At 46.3% G+C, this 14,203-nt stretch overlaps 3 protein-coding genes across 3 annotated transcripts; all 3 read left to right on the forward strand.

Annotated features, from left to right (window-relative positions):
- The first annotated feature begins 3,867 nt into the window (after positions 1 to 3,867).
- LOC131084942 (olfactory receptor 4S1-like) lies at positions 3,868 to 5,468 on the forward strand. Its single transcript, XM_058026699.1, is given in 6 exon segments — positions 3,868 to 3,906; positions 4,503 to 4,817; positions 4,820 to 4,911; positions 4,913 to 4,988; positions 4,991 to 5,178; positions 5,225 to 5,468. Coding segments are annotated over 6 exon segments (954 nt in total).
- Positions 5,469 to 8,562: 3,094 nt separating this feature from the next.
- On the forward strand, positions 8,563 to 9,510 carry LOC131084613 (olfactory receptor 4D5-like). The gene has a single exon (XM_058026203.1). The coding sequence runs from the start codon at positions 8,584 to 8,586 to the stop codon at positions 9,508 to 9,510; it is 927 nt and encodes a 308-aa protein (XP_057882186.1). The 5' UTR covers positions 8,563 to 8,583.
- Positions 9,511 to 12,809: 3,299 nt separating this feature from the next.
- On the forward strand, positions 12,810 to 13,757 carry LOC131084617 (olfactory receptor 4D5-like). The gene has a single exon (XM_058026208.1). The coding sequence runs from the start codon at positions 12,831 to 12,833 to the stop codon at positions 13,755 to 13,757; it is 927 nt and encodes a 308-aa protein (XP_057882191.1). The 5' UTR covers positions 12,810 to 12,830.
- Positions 13,758 to 14,203: the final 446 nt, after the last annotated feature.

A 14,203-nucleotide genomic window follows, 5' to 3' on the forward strand; every position in this document is an offset into this window, starting at 1 on the left:
CAAAGGAAGTAAATTTTTGATCTTTTTTCCTCCATTGTTTTTGTTTCTCCTCCCTTCCCCAAAGCCTGACAACCCATCAGAGTGCAACGTCAAAGACCCACATCAGAATTTCTCACCTTTTTTGCGTTCCTGGGAATTTCAGCGCCTGTGCCCGGCAATGTTGTCCCCTGGATGGTGTGATATGGGGGGCAGCTCGAGTCCTTGTGTCATGCTGCAGTGCTGGGCTGGGCAGCACTGTTTAAAAAGCCATGGTGTTTTCAGCGTGACCCTCCAGGCAGCCAATCACTCATGGGGGAAATACCTCCCCTGTGCGGGTATGATCACTCAGATTTGAACCACTTCCCCCTCCCCACTTTGCAGTGTCACGGAAACATTATTTTTTTTACTACTTCTCCCTTCTTCAGCCATTCCTGCAAGAACTGTCCATACAGACTTTGCACTGGTGTTGTGTCCTACTTGAGGCCCTGAGATGCCCTGGTTTCACAGCCCCTGAAGATGAGATTTTAGTGCTGCTCAGGTAGAGAAATTTTAAGTTTTCTCCCATAACATCTTTGGTGGAGGTTTCACAACCTCCCTCAGTACTTCTCATTCCTTCCTGTCCCTGCCCAGTTGTCACACACCTGCCACCACAGTGGGTCCTCTCCCAGCACAGTTCAGCACCTTATGGGATCTCTACTGCTTCATCCAACCGTGCCCCCAAGCTTTCCACCTCAGCAGTTCCAGATGCCCAAACCCTGCTTATGCTGCCCTCAGCATGGAGCTCTGGGGTCAGGAGCTCTTTCAGGGCACCTTCACACCCCACAGACTTTCAGCACAGTCCTTCAACACCTCAGCCACTTCAGATTTCACAAAATCCCTCCAGCCCCATGCCTTTCACTTCCAGTTTCACAGCTTCCCCTCAAACAGAGCTTCAGGTTCTTCCTCACCTTGTGTCTCCTAAGCAGACAGAACCCACCACCACCCACCCACAACATCCCAATCCTGTCCATGCACACTCCATGTCCATGAGCCACCCCAATCCAAAGGGTGTGGAAACAGAGAAAACACTTTTCTCCTTTCCTGACATCCTTACAGGGAACTATTTTGTCCCTTGGTCCCTTGGGCCAGGGAAGTAAAGGGACAGGAGTGGGACACCACCCAAATCGCTGCCATGTGTGTCAGTGGGCACAGGAATGGGCAGATCCAGCCCAAATTTGCTTAGCAGGTCAGAAATGCATTTGTACATCTTCTGTTGTCATCTGTTCTTCCTCTTCCTTTCCCAAAGATTGTATAAGACTGTTTTTACTTTCTTACCCAATCCTATTTCCTATAGTGGTTACTGGCAACCCTCATTAACCTGGCCAGGACTCCAGGCTATGGCACAAAATGATATCTAAATTAAAAGACTATTTTTATCCAGAGCAGGATTTAATCTCCTCATTAATTTGAGGTTTTCCATTTTCTCTGCATGGATTGCTGGCATTCCATGTTGGGAGACATTAAAATGCCTTTGTTGTTATTGAACCATTCTGAATTTCAGTAAATGTCAGCAAAACAAACAGAGGGATGGGCAGTGGATGAAACTATTTATTGATGCACCTAAATCTCAAGCTGAAAATACACAGTACACTTCAGAGCAGTGATGAGTTGGAATTGCAGTAATACACAAATTCATCAAATTCTGGTATGGTTTGAGTTGGAAGGGAATTTAAAGGTCATCCAGTTCCACCCCCAGCCATGGGCAGGGACACCTTCCACTATCCCAGAGTGCTCCAAACTGTCCTCGAACACTTCCAGGGATGGGGCAGCCACAGCTTCTCTGGGCAACCTGTGCCAGGGCCTCAGCACCCTCGCAGGGAAGAATTTATTCCCAATATCCTATCTAAATCCACCTTCTGTCATTTAAAGCCATTTCCTCTTACTGATTAGGTGACTAGGTCCATTTCTTTGCAGAGGAAAGCCTGGACTGGCTCAACTCAACTGACTTTCACAGATGTACAAGAGCTGACTTCCTTTCCTCCCTTAGTTTCCCAACTTGTAAAATAAGGATTTTTTTTTTAGCTTACTCTACTTTACTAACCTTTGCTGAAACATTGCAAGTTCTTGCAAAAGGCCTTACTCCCTGGGCTACCAGTGATGAATTTTCATGGAAAATAGGGACTTGGAGGGTCATCAAGAAGTGACCCAAGCCACTCTCTTCTCTACTTCTACTTACTACTAGAAACCTTTCAGATTATTTATTTTTTTCATGAGGGCTTGTGGAGCTTTATTGGGATACACAATGATTTAAAAATCCTCACAATTTTATTATTACTCACAGTGCCATAAAGCCTAAGCTGTGGATCTAAGGTTTGGGAAACACACAAAGTGTCGCAGACATTTTTTCACAGAAATCATTTCTTTGGGATTCTGCATCTTCTGGGAAGCAGAGGCCCCAGAGGAGAATGTAAACAATTGTTATCAGCTGCTGTGAAATGCAATAGGATGCACCTGTGATTGGTTCGTGTTCCATGTGTACCATTAAGCGCCAATCACAGGGCAAGCTCTCTGGAACACAGGGACAGAGAATTCTCTTGTTTTTAGAGTCTTTCTATTCTTAGCTTAGCTTGGCAGCCTCTGCAACTTCTCTCTTTATTCCTATTAGTATAGTTATAATGTATTATATATCATATATCAATAAATCCAGCCTTCTGATCAAGAAACAAGATTCTCGTCCTTCTCTCCCCAAGTGACCTCCTCAGGTCGCTGTAATAACAAAGCATGGATTAATGTCAGAGTCTGGGAATGTTAACTTGACCAGGCACATCACATGCTTGCCCAGTTTAATATTCAGCTAATCTACTGGCTGTTATTTCCAAGAATCATGGAATTGTTAAGGTTGGAGAAGCCCTCCAAGGCCATCGAGTCCAAGCACTTCCCAGCAGTGCCACCACTACTGTGTGTCCCTAAGTGCCACATCCACAGGTTTTAAATCCCTCCAGACTGATGGTGACTGCCCCACTGCTCTTGGTAAACTGTGCCAGGGCTGCACCACCCTCTGAGTGAAGAAATTTTTCCTAAAATGCAATCTAAACTTCCCCTGGAAGGATGGGATTAATTTCTTCTCCTTCCCACCCCTGAGCATTCACACCTCCCTCCTCCAGCCCCAAGAGCCCTTGAGCTGGGAGATTTCCTTAGAGAGGGTGGAGTAGGTCTGTGTAAACAGGGAATTAAGCCCTGGAAGAGGGAGATTTCCTTGGAGAGGTTTGAGGAAAGTTACTTAAACAGTTTTTTTATCTCTGCTTGCTGGGCTGTGAGTGCACTCTTCAGCGCTCATGCTCCCTCCAAGCAGCTCTAATATGGGCAGGAAAAGCCAGGATACACTTGGTGATAAAGGAAAGCAAGGAATTAAATGAGGTGGGATTAAAAAAGGCACCTCCTAAGCAAGTGTTAGAAGCTTTTCAGAAGCTGTTCTATGTTCTTTAAAACCTCTACCAGGAAAAGGAGATGTTGGGGACATAAAATCTTACAGCTCTTACACAAAAATTAGATCTCCAAGCACAGAGAAGATAAGTTTTCCAGAATCTTTTCCCTTTCCTCTTTTCTTTCCTTTTCCTGATTTCCTTTCCTCTTTTTCCTCCCTGCCCTTCCTCTTGAAAAAGGTGAAAATACAAAAAGAAATTTCCCCTGAAATTGTCAACCATCTCTGGCTCTCTTTGGCTGTAACCATGTGCAGAACTGGTTTTGCAGTCCTAAATCAGGTTATTGAATTCTTCTTCAATTAACCACCCGAGATTTTAGGTGAAAACCCTTGCAAATAAGAGGATTGTGCAATTCCTTATTATTTTCTTTTTAATTATAACAATCCACATTGTATTTATTTCATATCCCAACTGATTACACTATATCATGTACCTCTGGTCAGTGGCTGAAAAGCTAATTTTAAAGGTAAGATCTCCCTTTTATCCCCTTTCTTGAGTATGTTTTACCTCCTGTCAGTAAAAGTGCAAGCACAGGAGAAGTCAGAAACTTTCCCAACTTCCTCTTTAGGCTTCACTTTTTCAAGTTTGAAAATTTTGTTTTTTCTACATTTCAGCATTTCCTGTGGGTGCTTGATCAGTTTTTTGCCTCTACAGGACTTTCTGATCTTGCTCTATCTTAAAATCATAAAATTGGAGCCTGGATCAGATGGATCCAATCCCAAACGGATCCAGTGAGTGGCATCCCTGCCCATGGAAGTGGGGTTGGAACTAGATGGTCTCTAAGGTCCCTTCCAACCCAAACGATTCCAGGAGTCTATGATTCTATGGCTGTGTCACATATAAGGCAAATTAAATATGTAGAGGGGGAAGAACAATGAAAAAACAAACAAAAACCAAAACAAATTTTAAAAGAATTTGATAAACTTAATTCTAAACTTATGTATTTCTTAGAGAGAATGCACTTCTGATAAAGAATTAAATTTTAAGAATGAAAAAACTGATGAATCATTTTGTCTTTATCCTTCCACATTTCCAGGCTCTGCACTGCACATTGCCCACTAGACTGGCACGGAAAACTCCAGCACCATGAAGGAATTAATCCTCCTGGGCCTCTCAGAGAACCAAGGGATGCAAAAAATGTATTTTGTGGTGTTCCTGCTTTTCTACACACTCACAGTGGCAGGAAATCTCACAGTTGTCACTGTGACGAGCAGCCGGCACCTGAACTCCCCCATGTACTTCTTCCCCTGCCACCTTTCCTTTGTAAGTTATTGTTACTCCTCTGTCACAGCTCCCCAAATGATTTCTGGCTTCCTGGTGGAAAATAACACCATCTCCTTTGCAGGTTGCATAGGGCAGCTCTTTGGGGCTTCATTTTGTTTGGCTGCACAGAGGTTTTCATCCTGACAGGCATGGCCTACAACCATTGCATGGCCGTCTGCCAGCCCCTGTGCTACCCTGCACTCACGTCCCACAGTCTGCGGCTGCATGGTGGGGGTCCTCTGGGTGGGGGTCTTCCTGCATTCCACCCTCGAGACCTTTCCCACCCTTCCCTGCTCCCTTTATATGGCCCCAACAAAGTCATCCACTATTTCTGTGATGTCGACCCCCTGCTCCCCCTGGCCCACGCCAACACACACGCCAAGGGCCTGGCCGCAGTGGCCAACAGCGGGGTGATATCCCTGAGCTGCCTCCTTGTCCTGGTCATGTCCTACATGGGCATCCTGGCTTCCCTGAGGTGGCACAAGGCTGGCGAGATGGCACAAGGCCCTGTCCACGTGCAGGTCCAACATCACTGTGGTGATCCTGTGCCTTGGGCCCAGCACGTTTGTTTACATTTGCCCATCCGGTGGCTTGTCTGAGGACAGGAGTGTGGCCGCGTTCTAAATGCTCATCACACCCATGTTCAACCTCCTCATCACACCCATGTTCAACCTCCTCATCTACACCCTCTGGGATGGGGAGGTGAAGGGAGCCATGAGGAAATTATGCAGGAGGAAATTAGGAAGTGAAAATGGGAAGGGGTAGAGCTGTGATCATGTTCCCAAAAAATCGGAGAAAATCAAGCAGGTTTTGCTGTAATTTCTTCTGTGACAATGCCCCAAAATAGGCCTTTCAAAGAAAAACTGCCTATTGGTCTAATCCTCCTGGAATTAGAAAGGCACTAGAAGTTATTTTTATGGTGGAAAAGACATTGGGAACTCTGGCACTCCCGTCCTATTCCTTGTCAACGAGCAAAGGCCCATGCCAAGGCCTCCTGAGCAGCTGCAACATCAGGGCTTAAATACTGTTAAAAATACTGAAAATATTGTCCAGATGGAGCACCCCATAAGAAACAAAAAAACCAAAAAACCCCGTGATATCAAGAGCTAATTGGGTGGTTTCCTGATGAAGGAACAGGAAGGGAAACTTCTCTCCTTAGTCTCCCACTTCAGCAAATCTTTTCTGCCCTGTTCCATGTCAGGCTGGATGGGCCCTGAGGAAACTGGGTCTGGTGGAAGGTGTCTTTGCCCATGGCAGAGGATTGGAATGAGATGGTTTTTTAAGTCCCTTCCAACCCGAACAGCTATTCTATAATCCATCATTCTCCTATAATTCTATCTACTTCACCTGTCTCTGACCAAGAGACCAGGAAATAAAATAAATGTAGTTTAAAATGTTATAGAGATGAAAAACAGTGGGGTCTTTTGGAGGTCTCACTTCTGGGTGATTCTGAGGAAATATTCACCCATAGCTTATGGAAGGTGTCACTGGAAACTGTGTCGGGCTCCTCTACACTTGGCAAAGAATTCTGACAAGAATTTCATACTTGAGCTCAAAAGTTCCTCCTGCATTTTACTGTGTCAGTAAAAATACCTGCTGAGCAAGGAAGGTTCACCACAAATCTTTGTGCATTTTTTGAAATGATTTCCAACCTACTTCTTGTTTTAAAGTTTTAAATCAGGTGTCTGAGGGATGACATCAGTGATATTTTGCTTTGTGCTGTCAACATGTAAGTTAGTAAGAAATAAGATTGTAGATGAGACAGACAGGCTTAGGACAGAAAGCAAAATTTGTATCCATTTACATGAATTTATATAATGTCCTAAGTAAGAGACATCTTTATCCGATGTCTCTCTCCAGGGATTAAAGTAATAACTACCAAAGGAACAATTTAGTCCCTTGCCACTGATGATTTCTGACAAAACTCCCTTTGCCTCTGAGATCTCATTACTCCTGATAGCCTTGTGCCTTGTGGTGTGATTGTACCAGAACTATTTCTGCTAAAGGAATAATTGCACCTGAAGGTACTCCTGGAGGTTGCTTTTTTGATTGGTTGGGGGTTTTTGGGGGTTTTTTTTTTGCATAATGGGAAGTACAGAAGGTTGGGCTGTTCTTTTCAGGGCTTAGAGTTGACAGAGATACAGAGCTGCTTCCATAACTTCCAAGCAGCACCTTGCAGAGAGTTTCGGATGGAACTGAGAGGTTCTGATGGAACCCCCTGAAGTGGTTTGGGGAGGTCGTCAGAGGAGCGACAGCAAGTGAGCTCTGTGGAAGTGTTCTGGGATTGTTCCTTTGTTTTGCTCGGGGCCCACTGAAATCCTGCCTCTGCAAAGCAGCATTGCTGGTGAGTGACTTTTGGGAGATCTATTTTATGACTTAGAATAAAAAAACATTAAAAAATCAGTTGCAGATTTAGAATCCCAGAATGGTTTGGGCTGGGAGGCACCTTAAAGCTCATCTTGTTCTGATCCCCTGCAACAAGGGGATTGCTCTGGTTGCTCCAAGCCCTGTCCAGCTTGGTCTTGAGCACTTTCAGGAATATCATACACTAGTGATGCTGGTGTTCTGCATGGGAATGCTGTAAGGGTGGATTTGTGGGTGTTTGTCAATAAAGCAGAAACATCTCTGTCAGTAGTCTAGTGTCACCACAGGTGTAATTATGGGGTGTTTCACACCACAGCCAGGACCTGGGTATTATTTCTACCACCCTCCTCAGCTAAATAACCAGACCTTGTTATTACACATGTCTGTGACATATTCTGGCTTGGATTTCACTGCCACTCCTTCAGGGAAGCATTGGCTTTAAACTGAAATTGTCCCAAAAAGACAGCAGAAGAAATACAGTGGATATTCAACATACCAGAGGACAATGTCTGTGTCCTGTTAATGTCCCCTGTCTACTGATTTGGCCTTTTAGATCTTTTAATGCAGCTTTATTCAATGCTGTTAGCATCATAAATATCTGGTTTCTTACTTGTTGACTCCTGCTTGCTCAGATATAAACTCTTCAGCCGAAATGAGCAGTGAAGGAATTTCCTGGAGGGATTTTAAATGGACAAGCGAATTCCTCTACTGCTCCCACTGCAACCTCCACAGAACAGTGAGTGTAGTTGTCTACTGAAAACTTGCAAAATTAATTTTAAAACTGTAAAGGTAGAGAAGCCATGCAGGGTTTTGAACCTTCTGCTGTGTTAGAAATCCCAGTTTCTCCAGTGAGGGATTTCCCAGATCCGGTTTCTGTGCACGTATTCCCAGTTTCAGAGAGGCTAAACTAACTGGAGGGCCCTTTCCTTAGTTTAGAGGAGTGTCATTAGGATCAGAACATGGAACAGCTCATGCCGGAAAATGGCAGCATTTCCTTGTAGTCACTACAAATTTCCAGCAGGCAAAAGGACAGCACAGCAATGTTCCAGCATTCATGGCTCTTGTTATCTGACAGCAGGATGTGCTGGAATCAACATTTCTGAAGGGATTTAAAAGCAGTATGGGTGTAGCACATGGGGACATGGTTTAGTGGAGGGCTTGGCAGTGGTCGGGGGAGAATTGGACACAATGGGGGCTTTTCCAACTTTATCAATTCTATAATTCCGTGATTTCTCTTTCACAGAATGCGAGCACACCCACCATGATGCAGGAAAATAGTGGTCAGAGTGAGTTCAGGGGAGAAGGTCAGTGTGGAAGGGTAGGCAGGAGACCTGAGTAGGGGCAGAATAGGGGGTGAGTACAAACTGTGCTTTCTGTCATTTGTGACATGACACTGTGCTTTTTGCAGCAGCAAATGCATCCTGCTCACACCATCCATGAGCCTTGGAGCTGTTGCACATTCCCTTTCCTTCCTGGCCACCCCCCGACCTGTGCCATGGCAGCCTGAGCTGCAGCGATGGCACAGGACAACTCCTCCCGGGTGACTGAATTCATCCTCCTGGGGCTCTCCGACACTCGGGAGCTGCAACTCCTCTTCTTCATGTTCTTCCTCCTGGCCTACATCATGGTCCTGCTGGGCAACCTCCTCATCATCGTGACAGTCAGGACTGACCCCAAGCTCTCCTCACCCATGTACTTCCTCCTCTGCAATCTGTCTTTCATCGATATCTGCTACACTTCTATTACTGCCCCCAGGGTGCTGGTGGCCCTGCTCTCAGGGCACAAGGCCATTGCCTTTGAGGGCTGCATGGCCCAGCTGTTTTTCCTGCACTTTGTGGGCTCCTCAGAGATGTTCCTCCTGACGGTGATGGCGTTCGACCGCTACACGGCCATCTGCAGGCCCCTGCACTACACAGCCATCATGGCCCGCAGGGCCTGCTGGGCACTGGTCACGGCCTGCTGGGCCGGGGGCTTTATCCACTCCTTTGTCCAGACTGTGCTCATGCTGCAGCTGCCCTTCTGCGGCCCCAACACCATCCACAGCTACTTCTGTGACATGCCGCCCGTCATCCGCCTGGCCTGCGCCGACACCGCCCTCACCGAGTGGCTCATGGCCTCCAACAGCGGCCTCATCTCCCTGGGCTGCTTCCTGGTGCTGGTGGCCTCCTACGCCCTCATCCTGGCCAAGGTCCGGGCCCGCATCTCCCAGGGGAACTGGAAGGCTCTGTCCACATGTGCCTCACACGTGATGGCCATCACCCTGCTCTTCATGCCCTGCATCTTCACCTACCTGCGGCCCGCTGGGACCTTGCCCACCAGCAAGTACGTCTCTGTCATCTACACCATCTTGTCACCCATGATGAACCCCCTCATCTACACCCTGAGGAGCAGCGAGGTGAAGGAATCCATGTGGAGACTCTGGAGGCATTGCAGAACCTTCTGACACAGGCTGGGTTGGCAGGACCCTGGAGTTACACCCAGAGTTACACCTGGAGTCACGTTCCTGCTCTACTCCTACACAATAATGACTCAGTGGCTAAAGCCCACAGACTTCCAATTATGTACAAATACATTTCTATACACATATTACTCTTCATATTAAAAATCCATGCTGATAACCCCAAACTTCCTAAACACTTTCACTCGTGTGAGATCATAATTTTCAAATAAATGAATGAATCCAGGGTGAGGCTTGTCTCCCTCTCTAACATGCTTTTCCTGTGCTGTGACAGCAGATGGCAGAGGCACATGCACTAAGTGTCCCCAGTTCACCCACTAACACTGGAAGATAGAGACAGTGCAGATTCTGCTTGTAGGGTTTCCTTTAGACATATAAGAATATTTTTAGTCATAATTCTCTCACAGAAGTGAGCTACTTAAATCATATAAGGCACAATATATAGAGGAAGGAGGAGGAGTGGAGATGGACCCCAGAGACAAAGAGTGTCCTGAATGTAGGTTGGACAAGAGGGAATGGCTTCACACTGGCACAGGCTGTGTTTAGATGGGATATTGGGAAGAAATTCTTCCCTGTGGTGGTCTGGCATGGGTTCCCCATGGCAGTCCTGTCCCTAGAAATGCTACAGGCCAGGTTGAATGGGGCATTGTGCAGTGTAGTATATCAGGGATAGTGGAAGGTATCCCTGCCCTTGGTAGAGGTTTGGAATTAAATGGTCTTTAAAGTCCCGTCTGCCCCAAACAGCTATTCTGCAATTCCATCATTCTCCTATAATTCTATCTACTTCACCTGTCTCTGCCCAAGACAGCAGAAAAAAAAAATGAATGTATTTTTAAATGCTTTGGAGGTGAGCAACAGTGGGGCTTTTTAGAGGTTTCACTTCTGGGTGATTCTGAGCAAATATTCACCCGTAGCTTGTGGAAGGTGTCACTGGAAACTGTGTCAGGCTCCTCTACACTTGGCAAAGAATTCTGACAAGAATTTCATACTTGAGCTCAAAAGTTGCTTCTGCGCTTTATTGTGTCAGTAAAAATACTTGCTGAGCAAGGAAGGCTCACCACAAATCTTTGTGCATTTCTTTCAATGATTTCCTGAGTCACTTCTTGTTTTAAAGTTCTAAGTCAGGTGTCTAAGGGATAACATCAGTGATATTTTTGCTTTGTGCTGTCAATGTGTAAGTTAGTAAGAAATAAGATTGTAGATGAAACAGACAGGCTTAGGACAGAAAGCAAAATTTGTATCCATTTACATGAATTTATATAAATGTCCTAAGTAAGAGACATCTTTATCTGATGTCTCTCTCCAGGGATTAAAGTAATAACTACCCAAGGAACAATTTAGTCCCTTGCCACTGATGATTTCTGACAAAACTCCCTTTGCCTCTGAGATCTCATTACTCCTGATAGCCTTGTGCATTGTGGTGTGATGTACATGAACTATTTCTGCTAGAGAAATAATTGCACTTGAAGATGCACCTGGAGTTTGCTTTTTGATTTGGTAGGTTTGGGGTTTTGGTTTTTTTTTGCATAATGGGAAGTACAGAAGGTTGAGCTGTTCTTTTCAGGGCTTAGAGTTGACAGAGATACAGAGCTGCTTCCATAACTTCCAAGCAGCATCTTGCAGAGAGTTTCGGATGGAACCCCCTGAAGTGGTCTGAGGAGGTCGTCAGAGGAGCGACAGCAAGTGAGCTCTGTGGAAGTGTTCTGGGATTGTTCCTTTGTTTTGCTCGGGGCCCACTGAAATCCTGCCTTTGCAAAGCAGCATTGCTGGTGAGTGACTTTTGGGAGATCTATTTTATGACTTAGAATAAAAAAACATTAAAAAATCAGTTGCAGATTTAGAATCCCAGAATGGTTTGGGCTGGGAGGCACCTTAAAGCTCATCTTGTTCTGATCCCCTGCAACAAGGGGATTGCTCTGGTTGCTCCAAGCCCTGTCCAGCTTGGTCTTGAGCACTTTCAGGAATATCACACACTAGTGATCCTGGTGTTCTGCGTGAGAATGCTGTAAGGGTGGATTTGTGGGTGTTTGTAAGTAAATCAGAAACATCTCTGTCAGTAGTCTAGTGTCACCACAGGTGTAATTATGGGGTGTTTCACACCACAGCCAGGACCTGGGTATTATTTCTACCACCCTCCTCAGCTAAATAACCAGACCTTGTTATTACACATGTCCGTGACATATTCTGGCTTGGATTTCACTGCCACTCCTTCAGGGAAGCATTGGCTTTAAACTGAAATTGTCCCAAAAAGACAGCAGAAGAAATACAGTGGATATTCAACATACCAGAGGACAATGTCTGTGTCCTGTTAATGTCCCCTGTCTAATGATTTGGCCTTTTAGATCTTTTAAGGCAGCTTTATTCAATGCTTATACTATCATAGACATCTGGTTTCTTACTTGTTGACTCCTGCTTGCTCAGATATAAACTCCTCAGCAGAAATAAGCAGTGAAGGAATTTCCTGGAGGGATTTTAAATGGACAAGTGCATTCCTCTGCTGCTTACCACTGTAACCTCCACAGGACAGTGAATGTATTTGTTTACTGCAAAACTTGCAAAATTAATTTTAAAACTGTAAAGGTAGAGAAACCATGCAGGGTTTTGAACCTTCTGCTGTGTTAGAAATCCCAGTTTCTCCAGTGAGGGATTTCCCAGATCTGGTTTCTGTGCATGTATTCCCAGTTTTAGTCTGAATAAGTTAACGGGAGAGCCCTTTCCTTAGTTTAGAGGAGTGTCATTAGGATCAGAACACGGAACAGCTCATGCCTGAGAATGGCAGCATTTGCTTGTAGTCACTTCAAATTTCCAGCAGGCAAAAGGACAGCACAGCATTTTCCCAGCATTCATGGCTCTTGTTATCTGACAGCAGGATGTGCTGGAATCAGCATTCCTGAAGGGATTTAAAAGCAGTATGGATGTAGCACTTGGAGACATGGTTTAGTGGAGGGCTTGGCAGTGTTGGGTGGAGAATTGGACTAAATGGGAGCTTTTCCAACTTTAACAATACTTTAATTCAGTGATTTCTCCCTCACAGAATGCGAGCACACCAAATATGATGCAGGAAAATAGTGGTCAGAGTGAGTTCAGGGGAGAAGGTCAGTGTGGAAGGGCAGGCTACACCTGAGTATGGGCAGAATAGGGGGTGAGTACAAACTGTGCTTTCTGTCATTTGTGACATGACACTGTGCTTTTTGCAGCAGCAAATGCATCCTGCTCACACCATCCATGAGCCTTGGAGCTGTTGCACATTCCCTTTCCTTCCTGGCCACCCCCCGACCTGTGCCATGGCAGCCTGAGCTGCAGCGATGGCACAGGACAACTCCTCCCGGGTGACTGAATTCATCCTCCTGGGGCTCTCCGACACTCGGGAGCTGCAACTCCTCTTCTTCATGTTCTTCCTCCTGGCCTACATCATGGTCCTGCTGGGCAACCTCCTCATCATCGTGACAGTCAGGACTGACCCCAAGCTCTCCTCACCCATGTACTTCCTCCTCTGCAATCTTTCCTTCATCGATATCTGCTGCACCTCTGTCACTACCCCCAGGGTGCTGGTGGCCCTGCTCTCAGGGCACAAGGCCATTGCCTTTGAGGGCTGCATGGCCCAGCTGTTTTTCCTGCACTTTGTGGGCTCCTCAGAGATGTTCCTCCTGACGGTGATGGCGTTCGACCGCTACACGGCCATCTGCAGGCCCCTGCACTACACAGCCATCATGGCCCGCAGGGCCTGCTGGGCACTGGTCGCGGCCTGCTGGGCTGGGGGCTTTATCCACTCCTTTGTCCAGACTGTGCTCATGCTGCAGCTGCCCTTCTGCGGCCCCAACACCATCCACAGCTACTTCTGTGACATGCCGCCCGTCATCCGCCTGGCCTGCGCCGACACCGCCCTCACCGAGTGGCTCATGGCCTCCAACAGCGGCCTCATCTCCCTGGGCTGCTTCCTGGTGCTGGTGGCCTCCTACGCCCTCATCCTGGCCAAGGTCCGGGCCCGCATCTCCCAGGGGAACTGGAAGGCTCTGTCCACATGTGCCTCACACGTGATGGCCATCACCCTGCTCTTCATGCCCTGCATCTTCACCTACCTGCGGCCCGCTGGGACCTTGCCCACCAGCAAGTACGTCTCTGTCATCTACACCATCTTGTCACCCATGATGAACCCCCTCATCTACACCCTGAGGAGCAGCGAGGTGAAGGAATCCATGTGGAGACTCTGGAGGCATTGCAGAACCTTCTGACACAGGCTGGGTTGGCAGGACCCTGGAGTTACACCCAGAGTTACACCTGGAGTCACGTTCCTGCTCCACTCCTACACAATAATGACTCGGTGGCTAAAGCCCACAGACTTCCAATTATGTACAAATACATTTCTATACACATATTACTCTTCATATTAAAAATCCATGCTGATAACCCCAAACTTCCTAAACACTTTCACTCGTGTGAGATCATAATTTTCAAATAAATGAATGAATCCAGGGTGAGGCTTGTCTCCCTCTCTAACATGCTTTTCCTGTGCTGTGACAGCAGATGGCAGAGGCACATGCACTAAGTGTCCCCAGTTCACCCACTAACACTGGAGGATAGAGACATTGCCAATTCTGCTTGTAGGGTTTCCTTTAGACATATAAGAATATTTTTAGTCATAATTCTCTCACAGAAGTGAGCTATTTAAATCATATAA

Source organism: Melospiza georgiana, chromosome 6 (assembly GCF_028018845.1).
Source record: "Melospiza georgiana isolate bMelGeo1 chromosome 6, bMelGeo1.pri, whole genome shotgun sequence".
Classification (NCBI taxonomy): Eukaryota; Metazoa; Chordata; class Aves; order Passeriformes; family Passerellidae; genus Melospiza; species Melospiza georgiana.